Source organism: Strix uralensis, chromosome 9 (genome assembly GCF_047716275.1).
Source record: "Strix uralensis isolate ZFMK-TIS-50842 chromosome 9, bStrUra1, whole genome shotgun sequence".
Taxonomy (NCBI): Eukaryota; Metazoa; Chordata; class Aves; order Strigiformes; family Strigidae; genus Strix; species Strix uralensis.
Window position 1 is genome coordinate 30624085 of NC_133980.1, and position 17769 is coordinate 30641853.

General features: G+C 46.6%; 1 protein-coding gene across 1 annotated transcript in view; it reads left to right on the top strand.

Moving 5' to 3' along the window:
- The window catches only part of LOC141946961 (hydrocephalus-inducing protein homolog), a 51727-nt gene that overhangs the window by 8162 nt on the left and 25796 nt on the right, over positions 1–17769 (top strand). The window contains exons 5-6 of the mRNA XM_074877430.1: positions 4202–4401; positions 10255–10379. Coding sequence (XP_074733531.1) covers positions 4202–4401; positions 10255–10379 — 325 coding nt within the window. The remainder of the gene's footprint in view (positions 1–4201; positions 4402–10254; positions 10380–17769) is intronic.

Sequence of the window (17769 nt, forward strand, 5' to 3'; positions counted from 1 at the left end):
AAGGACCGTGTGAGTCGTTAGTGGCTGAAATGCCATGTGCCATGGAGCGCTTGCTTGAAAAATGAGCAGTATCCTATTTTCTTGCAGTCATTTGGGAATGTGCCACAGGATTGGACTGTCAGAAAGTAAATAAATAGCTGACATGTCTCTCTGTTTATTGGCACTTACCTTAGAAATAAGAAATGCTAATTTTTCTGTTGGGCAACGTTTCCAATTAGTTACTCTTGCTGCTTCTGATGTACACATTTCTGTTTTAGGGCTTCAGCTGCACGGTGTGGGTGTTCTCGTGCCACCCTGTGTTCGGGTGTCCTTGCATTATGGTCTGACAGTCTCTGTCTAATTGGAAACCATTGTGGAACTGACTGGCAATAGACAGGAATACATTTGTGGGTGTCCTTTGGCTTATTAATAGATTATCTTAAAGGAAGAAGGAAGCAAGAAGCATATAAATACATAGCACAGCTTATTCTGTTTGTCCTCTCGCTCTTTTCGCTGTAGCAATACAATATATTCAAGCAATACAAGTTCAGTCTGTAAGGTTTGCCAAATTCATTACTGATGCTCAGTGGAGACTGAATTAATGCTCATTAATATGAAATATGACAGGCTGATGAGTTATTGCATTACTGAAATTAAAATTCAGTCGGGCGCTGTTAGATGTTTGGTAGCACACAGAAGCTATTCCAAGTACACTTTTAAGATGACTTTTGCAGGGAGGAAAGGGGCAGAAAATCAAGGCAAATGGCCCTGCGCAAAATGAACCTGGAGCAAAGTGACCGATTCCAAAGCCTCCTGTGAATTGGTGGCTGAGGAAGGCAGGAGAAGGGCCACCCCTTCTCATGGGAAGCTGTCTTCACCCTCCAGTCTCTCCTCTCTTTTCATGGCCCTTATTTCCCAGCCTTTATGATATCCTGGTTTCAGCAGGGAGCTTTCCCTGCTTGACTTGCTATGCTGCCTCGTGCTACAAGGATCTCTTCTTTGCAGTTGTCTGCTGCAAGGAGTTCAGTGAAGTGTTTAGGATTGGTTACGCAGGAAAACCAACACCTGCGTTTGCTGGTGTACTGGGCAGTTAGGGTTGCTGTCACTGTGACAGTAATTAATGTTAGCCTGCATTTGCAAAGAGACTGAAATGACACCTCTGAGACACAAGCAGTTCTTTAATTTCATTGGGTGCGAATTCAAATGCCAGTGGTGATACTTTGCAGGCCAGAGCTTGTAACTTATTGCTTCTGGAAGGTGAATAAGAGAAGAGGAACCATTGTACAGTGGGAGGTGTTTTCCTTGAAACTGGGAGAGGAGTTGTGGGAAGGATGAAGTTGTATTTTCATGAAAATCTGTAGACTGAACCTGGTGGGTCTAAAAACAATCTTTAAAGCATGGAAGTGATGCATCCTCTCTCACCCAGGCATGCTTATTTAGAAACCTGGTTTGAAACCGTCTAAGGGTTTGCAGTTGCAAAGTAAAACAAGGCTGTAAACTGGTTCCAGCTGTACCCGCAGACTGTAAGCAAGTGCCTAGCCGAGCTGGTAACGCAGGGCAGTGCTGCAGTGGAGAACTGCAGCCTGTATCTCCCCCCGAGGGAGGGTGATTCAGCTTGCAAAAGCTCACGGGACTGTGGGTTCACAGCAGCCTGAACAGCCAGCTTCTGCCTCGCACCCCTCTTCCCTTGGCTTTCCCCCCGTTTGGCCTGAGGCTGCGTTCAGCTTGGTGCAAGGTCCCATTCTGGTGGGTCACAGAGTGTGGCTGAAGGGTCAGGGCACTCTGAAGAGCTGAGTCCAGCCTTGTACAGGATGCAGCGTCGAGGGCGTCCCTGGAGAGGGGGCTCGGCACGCAACGTGCGTGTGCATGAATGGCGAGAGGCAACTTGCTCTCTCAAGGTCATGGTTGTCTCTGTGGCCAAATCCTCGTTGCTTTAGCCTTGCTTTCGTGTACCTGGAGAAGTCCCTTTCCTGGGGCAGGCAGTCCCAGTGCCCCTCCCGGCCCCAGAGCTGGGAAGGTGGCATGTGCTTGCTTCTGGGGGGGTTACACCTGGGGGAGGCATTTATTCCTTGGGCTCTTCTGTACATTGCTGTGGATCCACTTGCTCCTTAGCAATGACAGTGACTTGAAAATGGTTTCCTATTATTTCCCTTTAATACTTCCAACTGTTGAAGTTTCTTTTTTCTTTATCTCCCTGCTGATCTGAACTCCTTGCATAATCCTCTGTCAATCTGGCATCTGGGAGAGAGAAGTAAATATGGCATGCCAAGATTTAACAAGGCAGGCAGCTTTCAAGTGGATTTACAGTGCCTTTGTTACAGTAGTGTGGCCACAGTAACAACAACAACAACAACAACAAAGTAAATAGTATTCTTCATTTGCTAATGCAGTTTCTGAGGATCTAAACAGTCCAGGATGTGAAGTACCCAGATAGTAGGTGCTTTAAATTCACATGGGCTGCCCGTACCTTTTATTTTAGATGGCTTAGGCTGCAGGATTGAGTACAAAATTGCTAATTCAGAAAGGCTTGCTGAAGATTAAAGGCTCTCCTGAAATGTGATATTCAGTTCTGTAGGTCGTTTGCTGCAGTTTCCTTCCTGGTATTTTACTTTCCAAATACAAGAAGCAAAAGCCCTTCTGCACGGTCCGGTGTGAATATTTGATATGTCTAGAGAGAAAGATCTTTCTTTATTCTTTTTACATCTTGGCTGTGACAGCATCTGTTACAGCAACCTTAAGCCCCAGCTGGTGGGTAGCGCTGGGTGTTAGTTGTTGTGTTAAAGCAGTAGCTCTGTGTCTGTGCCTCCTCTGGCTGCTGTAGGGCCCTTCCAGGCTTGGAGGGGGGCGGGTGTGGGAGAGCAAGAAATCCCAAGCACAGAGGAATCTGAATCTGTTCTGGTTAAGAGAGTTTGTTGTGTGCAATTCCTAAATCAAATTATCTGCTTGCTGCTTCAACGATGATAAAAATATCAGACGACTTCAAAGCACTGAGGAAAAAAGATCAGGACAGCAAGTGAGTGATAAGATGCAGAGCTTCCATCAACTCATGGCTAAGAGAGCTGCTGGAGGTAATGGCTCCTGGCCCTGCTGCAACAGTTTTACTGGTGATTTCAGCGGGGGCAAGGGGTTACTTGCAGCACTGCGATGCCACACCGTCCATCTGGAGATGGATCTGCTCCTCCCTACAGTAAAATGATTTTGGTGATTTGATTTGCCTTCCTACTGCTGAAGGCCAGACAGCTGGGGGGACTGTCTGTCTCTTTTGTGAACAAGCCTATGCTGGGGAGTAGCACAGCTGAGTTTGCTGTGGCAGGGCTGTCCCAGTGTCTCCCATCTGCAGCTCCTGCTACCACCTGCCTCAGGCAGGCATGCTAACAAGGCATCAACCCTGCAACAGAGAGGAAGCAAAGCTATTTCCCACGTCCCCTGAGGCTAGGTGAGCTGGAAAGGGAACTGAGATTAGACACAGGAAGAACTCTTAAGTCTAGGGTAGAGCTGGAATAGGCTGCTGAGGGCAGGGGTGGAATTGTTAGTGCATTTAAGTACTTGTCAGACATCTTGCAAGAATAGTTTGGGTGTAGAGCTGAGCCAGTTCTGGGGTGGGGAGATAGATCAGATAGCTTTTTAAGGGTGTGTGTCCCCAGCCTTGTCCCTATAATGCTCTGGGAAGTGGTGGGAAATACACACTTACCCTGCACTCACCTGACATTAAAACAATTCCCTTGTCCAGCTTGTTAAATATTTCACCGACGACTGAGTGTTGGTCGTGCATGTGGCAAAGTCCTTTTGAAAATGCACCTGAGCGTCCCCTGGCCAGCGTCAGTGAGGTCGCTGCGTTGCTGGGATTGGAGTTAGTGCTGTGGCACAACTGGGTGCTTAGTGGAGCCTTTGATCATCTGCAGTGGTGATTGAAGCGGGTTCTTGTTACTGCTGTAATCCCTTCCATGAAATTGCTCTATTTTGGTGCTTCTGAATCAAAGTATCAGATAATTTTGTCTGGTTCTGCCAGCTTGCTGTGAAAGCAGGTGAATCAATGGGATTGTTTCTTCTTTGCAAGTTAACAGCCCTGTTGAAGTCACGCTGCAGGAATGAAAGGTCACTAAGGTAAAAAGTCCTTTGACATTGCTGGATGCTACTGTTAGAGTCACAGAAAACAGCAGTTTTTCTTCTGCCATGGGATGGTACTGAATGCACTGTGCTGAGATTGTTTCTTTCCCTGCAGGATTATTTCTACCAGCTCACCTGCATCACAGAAAGGGAAAAGTTTATTGTGCCAATCCGAGCTATCGGTGCCCGAGCTATCCTGGACTTCCCTGACCAGCTGAACTTCTCTGTCTGTCCAGTCAAGTACAGCTCCCAGAAAACTCTGCTGGTTCGCAACGTCGGTAACCGGGAGGCTCGCTACCGCATCAGCACTGAGAGGTAAAGGAGCTCGTCTTCTTTGTGTAAAACACTGTTGCATGATAACATGGTTGGTAACAACATGGAACCAGAGCATCTGAGCTGCTGTATTGCAGCTGCAGCTGGAAACGGGCAGGACACGTGGGGTTTGCTGTTGCTTATAGTGTTTAAGCGTGACACAACCTTTGATAAAACTCTGCGTGCTGCAGCGAGGTTTTGTACTGCAGGGGTGTCTCCAACACAGCATCTCGCAAGAGTGGTTCTGTTAGATTGAAAGAGCAAATGAAGGAAGGCAACCTGGCTGCCCGTGGGCTGTGTAAGATGCTGCGTGGCAGGAGACAGCTCTGGGAGCTCGGTTCCTGTAGACTAAACGCGGTGTTAAGAAATGGGCAAGCTGTGAGCTGGTGAGAGAGACATTTAAGAATTTACCAGCAGCTGTGTCTTTATTTGCAAGTGCCATTAGAGATCGTAGATCAAAGCAATTGGTATTGAGGCCCTGACAGGAACACTGTGTGGTCCAGGAACTTTGTTTTCCAGTAGGTTTGGTCTGGTCCCTGGGACCAAATATTAAGTAGAATGAGCTTTTAGGTGGAGATGAGCAGACACTGGCTTCAAAACTGCACCACAGCCCCAAAGCAACATGCTAATGAGGGCACAGGCAAAAGGTGCAGCAAGTGTCTGGTGCATGGGTTGGGGGCCTTTTCTTCTAGAGCTTTATCTCTCCCAGATTTCCTGGAGAGTGCTCGAATCTGTAGGGATCCAGCTCGCAACCTCCTGATCCTGAGTACCTTCTGAAACGGTTACATACCAGTGTCGGCCAAAGACACCCATGCTCTGGGAGGCTGCAAGCACGTGGTGTTCCGGTGGTCCCGAATCAAATGCCTGACATGAGTTGTGTTGTGGACAGCCTGTCCTGCTCCTTTTGGTCTCAGAAGACAGTCACCAGTTTCCCAGTTTGCTGAATGGGAGAGGGTGGTGCAGCTGCAGGGAGACTGGTTCAATTGGCTGATAATTCGTGGTGAGGTGCTTGGTCCCGGAGGTCTTGGTGTAGGAGCTGAGGTCAAGAATGCAGCAAAGACCAGTGGTCTGACTTGGTGCACCTGAGTTGCTTCAACTTCTTCTCCAGGAAAACAGGGCTCAAAAGACTGCTCTTTACTTTTCTCTTGTGAAACGTGAGGGTTCAAGAGGAGCTTCCACCAAAGCCTGGCAGGGTATTTAAGCAGGCTTCTAGGATGCTATTTAAGGAGGCTGCTTCTTTTCCCTCTGGAAACACGTAGACAGGAACTTGTAAATCACTACACAGTTTTCCTCTGGGATCTCCAGATCTAGTTGTTGCCACCAAAATAAATACTCAGTAAAAGTCTAGCATATTTTTGCAATGTACTTTCCAGCTCTTCTATTGAGTGATACAGCACATGTCGAATCCTGCTTGATATGGATTTTAAGAGTTTCTGAACTTCAGCAATTAAATATTTCGGTCCTGATTTGCAATAAAGAAATGGGAAGCATTGCAAACGTTTTATTTCAAACTACACAAAAAAATATTCTGAACAACTGGGTTGCATGTGTACAGGGATGGAAAGCTGGTATGATTTCCTTTGTCAGCTGAGGGCATCTGCCATCTCTTCCATTTCATTATGAACTTTTGAAAGCCACTTTGAAATTTCAAACAGATGATTTAAATCTTTGAATATAAGTAGCATTTTATTCTAATTAAGTTGCCCTGACTTTCGTTCAGATTTCTTTTTAAATACTCTTAAAAGAGTATTTAAAAACACATGCTTGCATGTGAGAGGAGGAGGAGGATGATTAGTGGCGTAGAAGGGAGTGAGAGATCTGTCTAAGCTTAGATCCATCAGGTGACCTCTGTATCCTTTATTCTCTATCTAAACAATTTAAACTTGTGTTTTCTGGCCTGAGCATATTCAGGCTCTTGCCCATTCACAAGTCAGCTGCAGATGCCACCATTTCCTAGTCCATCGTGCTGCTCATACCATGTTTCCTTGCAGCTTTTCTCTGGATTTCCTTGTCTGTGGCACCAAGCATAACCTGTTTGCCTTCACCTTCAGTGCATTTTCCAGCCCATCTCCAATCCTAACCTTTCCCCTCAGTACTGAGTGCTCAGCTCTTGCATCTGGTCACTTCATGATGACGTTCCCTGCCTGTTACTCATTTATCTAAAGGCTTTGATGTTTTCTGTTGTGCATTTCCCTCCAGGGAAGAGCTCTTAAGTGAAGCCATGGGGCCAATTCAGCATCCTTCTGCTGTTCCCCGTTCGGAGCTCTCCCTTGCCATGGTTTCTACCAGAAGCATGGCTGCATTTTGACCACTTTTTCATGAAGGGAGAAAACCACCAAAGCACTCCCCGTTATGCAGTCTGGCTTTGTGCCTCTCCTCCCTCTGCATGTCCATACCCAGCTCTTAACTGCATAGCATGGTAATAAAAAATAAGAATAGTATAAATAGAGAAAGTCTCTTCGTGTTGTCGCATTGTTAAGGCAGGACAATGAGTTTCTGCTCCATGACATTCACAGAGATAAATGTCATTCCAGTACATTCCAGTTGAAAATGGTGTCTGGAAGCAGATCTCAGTGCAGCACTGCCTTTTCCTGACATTGCTGGCATGCTATGCCATGCTATGGGGCTAGAGGGGATCAATCCGAGATCAGATCCATTTAGGAATGTCCCCACCAAGCTCTGAAAGCTCAGGAAATTATCCTGCGAGGCACAGTGCCTCAAGCCCCCTTGCATCCCTCCCTGTAGTACCCATACGCTGCATGGAGGCGTGAGATTGGCCAGTTACCATAGGACATGCAAAGACCATCCAAGGACATGAAAGTAGAGCCTAGGTGCAGTGAAAGAGGGAAATACAGAGCTTGCGAGATGCTGACTCCACACAGGATTTCTCAGCACAGAGATGGAGTCTTGGATGCTTTGACTGTAGCAGACTGGGTTTACTGGAATAGTTATACTGCTTGACTTTGGCTGTTATACCATTACTAAAAACTAATATATGCGAAGATTAAACGACCTTTGGTTTTTTTCCTGCAATAGATCTTAGTGGACAGAAGAGGCAATTCAATCACCAGTAATTTTACTGTCTTCCTTGGGTTTGGAGGTAGCTTGTAATGAAATCAATTCTCCCAAACTCAAATGATTGTATAATGCACCAGTAGACCAGAGAAAGGTTGGCTGCAGAAGATAAACGCGCCACGGCACTTGAAGTGTATTGCAGCCTCCTTGCACACTGCATGTGCCAAAGGTGTGGTTGCAGGAGAACAGGCGACATGGTGGTTTGAGAGCCTGGGCCACAGAACTGCCAGCTTTGTTCACTTGTCAGTCGTGTTTCTCAATTCTGTCAGGAGTATTTGGCCTTTGGTATCATCATGGGATGCCCAACTGTCAAGATGGTGAAAGTAAGCAAGATGTAAATGCCAAAATATATCATTATGAAATTGCTTACAAATCTAGTGTTGCTTTCTTTCTGAAGGGCAATAACAGGCAAGATCTCAGCAAGTACTGATGGGCAGGTCTCTCCTACATTGGTGTGGCTAGATAAGTTTATACAAGCTGGGGACTGCAAGGTGCCATTGGGAGATCTGGACTTGTGAAAGTTTAGATGTCGTACAACAAAGAAAACCTACAAATGGACATAGTTAAAAAGCATGTCAGAAGAAAACGAGCTATTAAAAAACCTCCAAGCCTTATCTTTCGTGTCTTTCAGGAGCAGTAGGGATTCATTAGAAGGGTAGATCTAACAGGATGAGAATTATCCTAAAGAACAGCTCACACTTAATGGATAAAAAGCCAATGTCTATCCCGCTAGCGTCATCTCTCAGCAGTGGTTTTCATTTGGCTATGACAATGTGTCAGGGGTGTCTCCTTAGCATCTCTTCTTATCTGTAGGCTGCAGACAACAGCTTAGTGACGGTGACTGAAATTCAGGGGAGTTAAGTTTAACCATGGAGCTTGCATCTCTGGGTCTTGGAGAACCAGGTCCATGTGAGGAATAACGAGCTCCTGCTACAGCAGTAAGAGAGTTGTCTTGTGGGTACAGCATGGGGTGGGATGTAGGACATGCAGTGTCTGATTTGTGCTCCGTTTCTCAGTCCTGAGAACTGAGTCCTGAACTTGGTTGGATCCTCTTCTTCTGATAATTTGAAGAGATGAAGATATCTTCAGGAGTGTTCTTCCCATCCTATCCCATCCATCTGAGGGCAGGAGTATGTAGACATGGGGAAGGAGTAGGAAGGTGATGGGATGGGAGGTAGTGCTGAAGTGTTGCCCGGGATCCCCCTTAACTGGCAGCTTTTCTGTTCTGGCAACATTTCTGAAACAAAAAAAAAAAAAAGGAAAAACCCAAAATCTCTGCCTTTCCCACACCAGGCAATGATCCCACACAAGCCCTGGCAGAGACCTGCAGCAGTCCTGGCTTAACCATCAGTGCAGATGCAGGACCGTGTAGAACAGCCCAGTTCTGAGGCTGGTGGTGCCTTGTCTTTCCTCCGCTCTCTCCAGGGTCTCAGGTCCAGCACACAAACATTGCAGGCCCCGTGCTTCGGTGGCAATGCTCTCGCTGGTTGTAATGGGAGCAGGTCAGGCCCCTAATTGCAGCGATATCTCCTTAATGAGCAGAAACTCCAGCAATTTCATCAGCTGTCACTACTTACATGAACAAAGTTCAGCTTGCGCATGGCTCCAGTTGTTCTCAATATTTTTGTGTGTGTTGCATTCTCTAATCATGGTAAAACTCTCCAGAACATGTTTTTAAGGTGACAAATTGACCACCAGCAAAGCACTAAACCCCATAACTTTTGTTTTCTAAGTGGGGCTGTAGAAGAGCCACGAAGCCCAGCTGCAGAAGCATGTTTCACCTGACTTGTCCCTTTGCCTTAAAGCACTGAGTTTTGTGTCTGTCAGCCAAGAGCCGTTTACCCGGTGACAAATCATAATTGCTCATATTAAATCCAAAGTACCCCAACACATTTTCATAATTATTTCCAACGCATTGCACAGAATTTGCCTGGTGGGCCAAGCAAACAGTTATTGAGCTTGGATTGCAACCCAGAGTCCCAGATTGCAGTGCTTGTGAATACACAGAAAACCTCCTGTTAAACTCTCCTTGATGTGCTCCTGGTAATGGCACTTCATGTAGCCAGGGGTTTAATGGTTCAGGCTGTGCATGGGATCCTCCTTCCGTGTCTTGTTTCCATGTCGTTGTATCGCTCTAATCTGCGTTTGCACTTATTAATCTTTTCCTGATTGTTCCTTTTCTTAGAGCAGCTTTCATTGTAATGCCAATGAAACGTGCCCTTTCTTAGGCTAAACTAGGATGTTTTCAAGGTAAAAAAATGAATTCTGCAAATTAAACCATAATTATTCTCTGGTCTTCCAGAAAGACACTTATCCTCCCTGTCTGATTCCTAGGCTGCAGTCTCACTGGGACAGGTAATGCCCTGACATTTGCATCTCTTGAGGTGGAGTTTATAGGTGGCAGGGAAAGACAGATTCCTGAGGAAGTCAGTGTCAAGTTGTGCAGGCAGATAGCTCTCACCCTCTCTGTACTCCTCAAAACCCATCCTCTGGCTGTATAGCTAGCGGTCGGACTCCTGAGCCTCCCTGCAGAGAAGGGGATGCAGAGTATGGGGGAGATGAGGTCGTTTGACACCACAGGATGTTCGGAGAGCTGGATCTCTTCAGAAGTGAGAGTCAGTAGAGCCATTTCTGATCCTCTGTGTTCTGTTTTTTTCTACTGACTGTGGCTTGTTTGCTTCTTGCTTGCACAAGTGAGCTGAAGTGGAGCAGACTGCAAAAGGAGTATAGTCCCCGAATCACCCACAGTAGCCCTGATGTGTCTCTGTCTCTGCGTTGCAGCCCCTTCTCTGTGGATCCCTCCATCGGGACTCTTGGGATTGGTGATGCCATGCAAGTAACAGTGGAGTTTCACCCGCTGAAGACCGGGGATCATTCCAGTTCCCTGGTAGTTCACTATGACACAGGTAAGTGCTGGGCACTGCGTGGTGCACGCTCTCTGCATCCTTCAGAGCAGAGCCCTTTCTAAGCAGAATAATGTTAAACTTGCTTTGCAAACTACTTCTAAAAGCTTTTCTTTCAAAACCTCTGCACGTTTCAGTGCTTAGAAGGGAGCAGATAAGGGGCAAAGGCTGAGTCTGTTCTGTGTGTCCTGTGTGGCTGTGTGCTGGTCCATCCCTGGTGTCAGCACGGTGTTCTCCACCCAGCACGCCCCCCGTGACAGTCATCTACCATCATTTCCCGTTGTCGCAGCCACCTTAATTCCCTCTCCAGGTGTGCCTCCCCTGTCCTTTACCTCAGGGAAAAAGTGACAAATAGTTGGTGTTTAGGGGGTTGTTAAAGTGGATCCCCTCAAGCAGGAATGAGATTTTTGGCAGGCTGTTTTCCTGGGAGTTGCTGAGTGGAGGAAGGAGGAACCTTGATTCTCCATTGCAGTGTGCACATGCAGGTGTGAAGTTTTATTCCTAGACAATGCTCTGTTTGAAGTGTAACGTGGGGAATGCGTGTCTCTGTCGGACTCTCTCTAAATGCCCCCTGTCTCTTACACACCTCTGTCCCCTGTACTGCTTCTCCGTTGTTTTGCCACAGACCCTTTTTTTATGTTGCCCTCTACCCACCTACATCCCACACTTCACAGCATCAGGACTGAAGCAGCCAGGACTTGAGGGCTCTTGGGGTTTGGCAGGGAGCGCTCGCTGCCTCCCGAGATAGGTATAAAATTTATACTAGGGTACGAGAAGCCAAGCTCAGGCCACAGAAATGCTGTCAGCTTTATAAGTCACTTAAGAGTAAGTGGGAAAAACTCAAGAAAAAGGTGTGATGTTAAAATGCTTCTGTCTGCCTTGGTTCAGCAGAGGTATCTTGTGATGCTGGTCGAGACACTTCCTCAGTTGCCTGAATGCATTTGGTGTGCATTTTCTCTTGCCTGAAAGAGAGGTTTGTTTTGTCCCTGTTCCTGAACTTCGGTCCTGGGAAGTGTGATGTCCTCACCTGGGTGCTGCTGTGATGCTTTAGCCCAGCAACGAGCATTTTATTGTCTTGAGTTTGTAGAAGTTCTAGAAATGCTCCTATATCTTCCAAATGCTCTTTGTAGGCTTCTGAGTTATCACAGCTTTGTTTAATGTTTTTCAGTCAATGACACATTCACAGAGAATGGTTTATGCTCACTCAGAGAAGCTCATTGGTTTGGGTAGCACTGTCTTGACAGAACTACTGAAATTTCAGAGAACGACAAAAGGTGCCTCATTTGTATGCATATAGGGAACCTATAGGATAAACTTCAGAGGGACAGATCTTTTTCTGGGTTAGATCAGGGCTAACTACCCTAGAGGTTAGGGCTGTGGGGTTTATACCATGTGAAATGAACAGTCCAAGTGAAGAATCCAGGGCCAGGATCTTCACAGCTTGCTTTGAAAACCTGAGTCTTGTTCTTACTGAAACACCTGATTCCTCCAAGGTTAATCTTTGCAAAAGTGATTTTCATGGATAGGCCACAGGGACCAAACTATCTGCTGGCTCTGGGATGGGCCACCTCCCGGAACATGGTGCAGCCACCTGGGAGATGAAGGCAGGATTCGTTCCTGCCTGTCAGTGCAGCGCTGCAGTTATTTTTCAATAAACCACAGACTGAGAAGGAGAGCAAGGAATGATTAAGGGATTGTCTCTCAAACTTTGAAGCATACAATTAAGTAAAAGGCTGCTGAGATTAATTGCTGAAGTGAAACTGAAACATTTAATCAGTCTTAAAAGCTGCTTGTTGCAGGTGTAGTGCAGAGCAGCAGACAATGTTGCCCAACCCGGCGGGGCGAGCCCTGGCTGATTTGTCCTGCGCTAAGTCAGACTCCCTGTGACTCGCATACAAAAAGCAGCTGGGTTGCTCTTTCAGAGCCACCAACAGACTGTTTCTTATGAAACAGAGGCACTAAGAGCAAAATATCAGTGTAGGGTGTTGGGAGGCGTTTTCCTTGCTTTACTGTGTGTCTGTATTGACTTGCTCACAAGTGGCAGCAGTTCTCAGTGAATCACACTGTTGTTAGTGTGACTGACGCAGGATCAGGTGCATGTTGCGTGGGTTTAGTTTTTGCTGAACTTGAGTCAAATCTGTCCCTAGCATTGCTTAAGCAGACATGGAGCTCTTCCCTTTGCCTGCTATTTGGTTGATTAGAATTGTGTGTCCTTTAGACTGTCCTGGTTAGGAGCACAGGTGTTGTCCCCTGGATAGACTGTCTATGTGGTGGTAGTCGTGTTGCTACAAACTTTACAGGTGAGTGTGAAGAAAATGTCTTTGCTGCTAAGAGCATAATGATTTACAATGAAAATTTGACCTTCACTGCTTTACATGTCCAAACTCCTCCATTTCCCCCATGTACATGGGTCTGGGTGTGAAAAATCCCAGCTCATACTCCAGCTGGGAATGTAAACATGTCGGGATGCTGAATCCCTGTCTTCGGGTAAAATTGGTGCTGGGTTTGGCTGAACCAGCTTACTTTGGTAAATGAGGCCACCCATGCAAGGGCTTGGTGGTGTATTAGTGGTCACTGTACACATGCAGGAAACTCATGAAATCCCAGCCCTGGTTGTTTACTGCTGTTTGAGGTTGAATAAGTAACTGTAGCATGGATGTGTCAGCACCTCTGAACATCTCAGCTACCCACAAGGATAAAGCATCCGAGAAAAGCACTGCCTTGCTGTGATAGTCATCTGTGGTTTTGTGTAGGCTTTGGAGAAAACAACCACCTTTGCAGAGCTCTGCTCTCTTTCCTTTAAGAACCCCCTTTCGACCAAGGATCTTGTCATCTGTCTTGCAAGGCTGGCATTGCAATCAGTGGCTTCCAGGAACTTGTTTGAAAATGAAATGAAAATCCTCTTGATGTAGTCTCTGGATCAAGCCTTTTCCTTTCTCTTTTTTCTCCTTTGTAAATCCACTGAGGCATGTGGACAGGCAGCAGGGTTTAACTGAGGTTTAGCCCTTGTTGTGCTGCATTTTCCATTCCTGAGATCACTCAGACAAGTTGCTGAGTGTTCTCAGTTTGCACTGACTTCAGCCAGAATGGAGGAGGCTCAGTACTTGTCTGAGCAAACTCCCTACCTCGTTACATACTTGGGTCGTCCCTGTATTGTGCAGGATACCAGGGTGGGAATACCGAAAACATTTTCTGGTTTTAATCTTAGTCTTGTGCCAGTGTTTACAGGGGCTCTGACGTTGCCGTGAGCAGCGTTAAGTTACTGTTGAGCTAAATTCATGGCAACAGACCGTGAGCTTCTGACGGCCACCGCTGTGTGCCACTGCCACTCCAGTCTGCAGTTGTTCCTCTTCATGCACTTCTCCATTCCTTCCACACCAGGCAGATTTATAGTAGCTGCTCACAAGTGCTAAGAGGTGGGGAAATCTTCCACTTCCTAAGCAGCAGCCCCTTTTGAATCCAAAGCTTCCCTGTAGTGCACTAACCGATGTAATTCTTTTTTATTTGTGTTTAGTGCTGGCAGATGGTTAGAAACTTACATTGTTCTGTGAGTTTTTAAAGAAGATCTTGTTTCCCGTGTTATCCCAAGGTGTAAGCCAGACTGATGCTGTACAAGAGGCTTCTCTAGATTTGCCTTGGGCTATCAGGCATTTAAAAACTTTGCAAAGGGATTTTTCTTTCTGCCTGTCGTAGGTGGTGAGTGCACGTTGTGCTTTCTTCCCTTCGCTTGTGAGAATTCCCGGCAGTGTGGCTGGTTTCTGTCAGACGTTTATGTTCTTGTACATCTGCTTCAAAGTGAGTGGAGGGAGTCATATATTGTAGGCAAAAGAAGTGTAAATAGGAGTTTGTGCAATTCTGTGTTGTCTTTGCATCTTAATAGTAGCAGCACTGCAACAGAGCGAGGATTGGTAACTAATACTTTATACAACTGATTGGTTATATGCTTTTATAGTTCAAATCACTTAGATTGATGGGTGAGTCTAGTTGGTCTCCAAAGTGTTCGTTTCTGTCAAAACAGCTAATAGGTAACAACTGTTTCCTGTCTTTGTTCCCCTCTTCTAGAACTGCTTGTAATAATGAATTTTTCTTATACTGTTTTAGATAAGGCCGTTCTGCTCCTTGCAGAGTATGGCCCCTCTCCAGGGCCTTGTGTTTCAAGAGAGATGATCTGTCACTTTGAGGGTAGATGAAGGGGAATTAAGTTTGTGCTTCATTTGCTTGAGGTTTCTTTGCACAGCTTTGTAGCTCCACAACTCCGTAACACCCCTCCGAACAAAAACCCTGCTCCAGCAATCCATGGAGTTGGCTGCTTGAGCACAGACTGGGATGTATGTACTAGGAGGGTCACTTGGAAGTTAAAAATCTCCTTCTGGCTGTTTTGTTCATCCTCAGGCATGCACAGAAACAGACTTCTGCGTGACGCTGCATACCCCATTTTTAGCACATGAAAGATTTCTGGAAGAATGTGGTTTTCATCTCTTTGCAGGACACCCTTGACCGCAGCTTGTCTACGCTATCATCAGTGGAAATCACTGACATGTTCTGAAGTGTCATTACCGGGGGATGTGTTTCAGGGCAGAACTGACCATTCATTAGCCTCCTTTCCTTGTGGATCGATCAGCATCTGCTGAGAAGCAGAAGAGCAGCTTGAAGGGTCACTGATTTATTAAGTGGTCTATTGGGCATGTCTTTGCCAGGCAATCGGAATGAAAGTTCCTGCACCATTTTCCCCATGGCCAAAAGCAATGTTTCAGCCAGTCAGGTACCCCAGCGTATCGTTACTGTAGTAGCAATAATGGTTAAAAATAGCCCGTGGCATCCTGGGTATGCGGCAGTGGTCTTTCATCATCCGACGGTTTCATCGTCGTTTTCAATACATTCTGCGAAGCTCCTTCATGCTGGGCAGGACAAAGCCTCCGTGCTGGCTCCCAGATATTCCTGTGCTGGAGTATTTCATCCTGGAAGGAGGCAAACAGTTCTTCCTAAGCACAGTGCAGAGGGGTGATGGGGAATGCTGTGGGTGCTCGGTCACAGAAGGATGCACAGCGAGAGCCTGACTGCAGAGGAGATGACTTAACGTGCAGGAGAGCTGTCTGGAGAGCCTGCAGCCTGTCCTGTGGAGCACTGCTGGCTGGTCACTGCTTTCCACCTCCCTTTTCATCCCCATCTGTTGTCTTACGGCTCCTTGCAGGGCCTCTGGGGTAGAGACCCTCTTCTTGCACTGTGCTGCGTGGGCTCAGTGGTGCTTTGCCAAGGCCGGGGCCGTGCTGGGGACTCTGACCGTTACAGCAATACCTGTGGCCACAGTAATGACGAGGATGCTCTGAGCTTTGTTGTAGCCTGGGAATGGTTCTTTGGAAACACCTGTGTTAGCAGCAGCAGTTATTTAGTGGTGAGGTTTATAAACGAGGTCTGGAGTAAATAACGTGATGGTTTAATGATGTCTGAAGGCAGCTCCTGAACACCACCTCGGAGAAGCACTTACAAATGACTGTCGCTGCTCTGCGTTTTGCTCTAGGGCTGGAAATACAAGCGTGGGGACGGACAGACGGCCCTTCTCAGGCCGGCGGAGACTCGGTGCATCTTGTAGGTGAAGCCATTAGCTTCCCAACAGCGAAACAGCTCAGAGCAGTGCTCCTGACTCTGATCTAGTGGTAGCTCTGTGGGAGATGCAGCAAAAAAACACATGGGGGGGCAGGGGGGGGGGGGCTGGATCAGGCTGTAGGTGACTTCTCCAGCTTTCCAGAGATCACTTAGCCTGGTGAAGTGACTCGCTTCTCCGGCGGTGAAGTGGTAACAGAGACCTCTGCACGCTGTTTGAAAAACAAGGATATGCTGGCAGTGGAGGCAGCTGGGTATGATAGTAGCAGGAGCAAAAGAATTACTTATCATAGGTCGATATGGGGGTACAGTAACATCCTTTTGAGTGAAGAGCTCTGCTTTCATTGCTTGCTCGTATTTTCAGTGAAAAAGCAGCAGGACCTGTCTCTCTCCAGCTGCGTTCATAGAAGAGATGAGAGCAAGGCACTGTCTTCCGACAAACTGGGCAAATGAAATTACACTTGCTTTCCATGCTACCTAAATATTCCAAATTTGACTGTCATTCACTCCTAAAAAGATTTAAAATCCAAATTCAGCAGAGAGGGAGATACAGGGATAGAGGAAGAATATGTCTTGGTGAAGACAAAATGCATCAGGGTTCTGTTTTGTTTCTGTTCAGTCCAATCAATCTGGCTACCAGCTTCCTAATGTTTAGAGCAGTAATCAATGAAGGAAAGTACCAGCTGTGAATACTAGGAAAGCGTTCTTCATAAAACCTGAAATTTGTTTTGAAATCTTGTGCAAGGGTTTGCTCATCCATTCATTGAGCTATACTTTCAGGCTAAACAAAATCTGTCTTTCTGTTTAAGAACAGTTTGTACTGCTCTGAAAATTATTCCCCCTTGCACCAGGATGATCATGTAGTATTAGAAGAATTCAGAAAGATGTTTTAGCTGTTCTGTAAATTCTCTCTTTCTCTGTTTCCCTGCACAACAGGAGCCCCACAGAGGATGACCCAATGCTAGATTTCTTACTTCAAGATAGTGAAAAGTTATTGTGGTGTGCTCAGATACCTGTGTCCGTAGTCACGCAGATGGATGCTGGGATAAAACACAGGGGTGTTTCTGCTGTGTCAAAGAGCATCGCTCAGGAGTGCACAACCCAAAGCATCTGCTCTACTGCTCTATAAAAAGTCTAGCTTTTAATTTCAAGTTCAGGCATTGCTTTGTTCAGGTTGCAGAGAGAAAGCTGTGTCCTGCCACCTGTAGGAAATGTATCAAAAACATGTAAGAATGAGAGAGTTGACAGCCTGTAATAAGCTCATGTTGTGTAAATAACGATAGGGCAGACACATCTAGATTCAGTAAATGTGCTTTCATGGCAGCCAGGCATCCCAAACCACACGCCATGGACATTACCCTGTCAAGCGAAATACCTAGTGCTACGTCACTGTTACAGTACAGAGGGTTTTTTTAAAAAACTTATCTATTAAACAGCCAAGAGTCTTAAATGAAATGTCACATCTAATTTGACACCAAGACATGAAGCCTGCAGCCGCCCGTGGCCGACCCTGGCAGGTCCGCTCTCTGTGTCAGCTCATCGGCCTGGCAGACAGATCCATGGCTTCCTCCTGACTCGCTGGCAGCTGTGCCCGCTCTCCTGGACCCAGAGATTTGTGGGTTTATGTATTCAGAATGATGCCGAACGCTCTCTGTGGTAGAAGGTGCTCCGGCAAACCCTCCAGCCTTCAGAAGAGTCCTGGGTGCCTGCAGCCAGGAGCGCAGGGGTGGCTGCGTCCCCAGCTCCTCCCCGGGAGAGCAGCAATAGGGGATGTTTAGCAAATTGTGTAGAA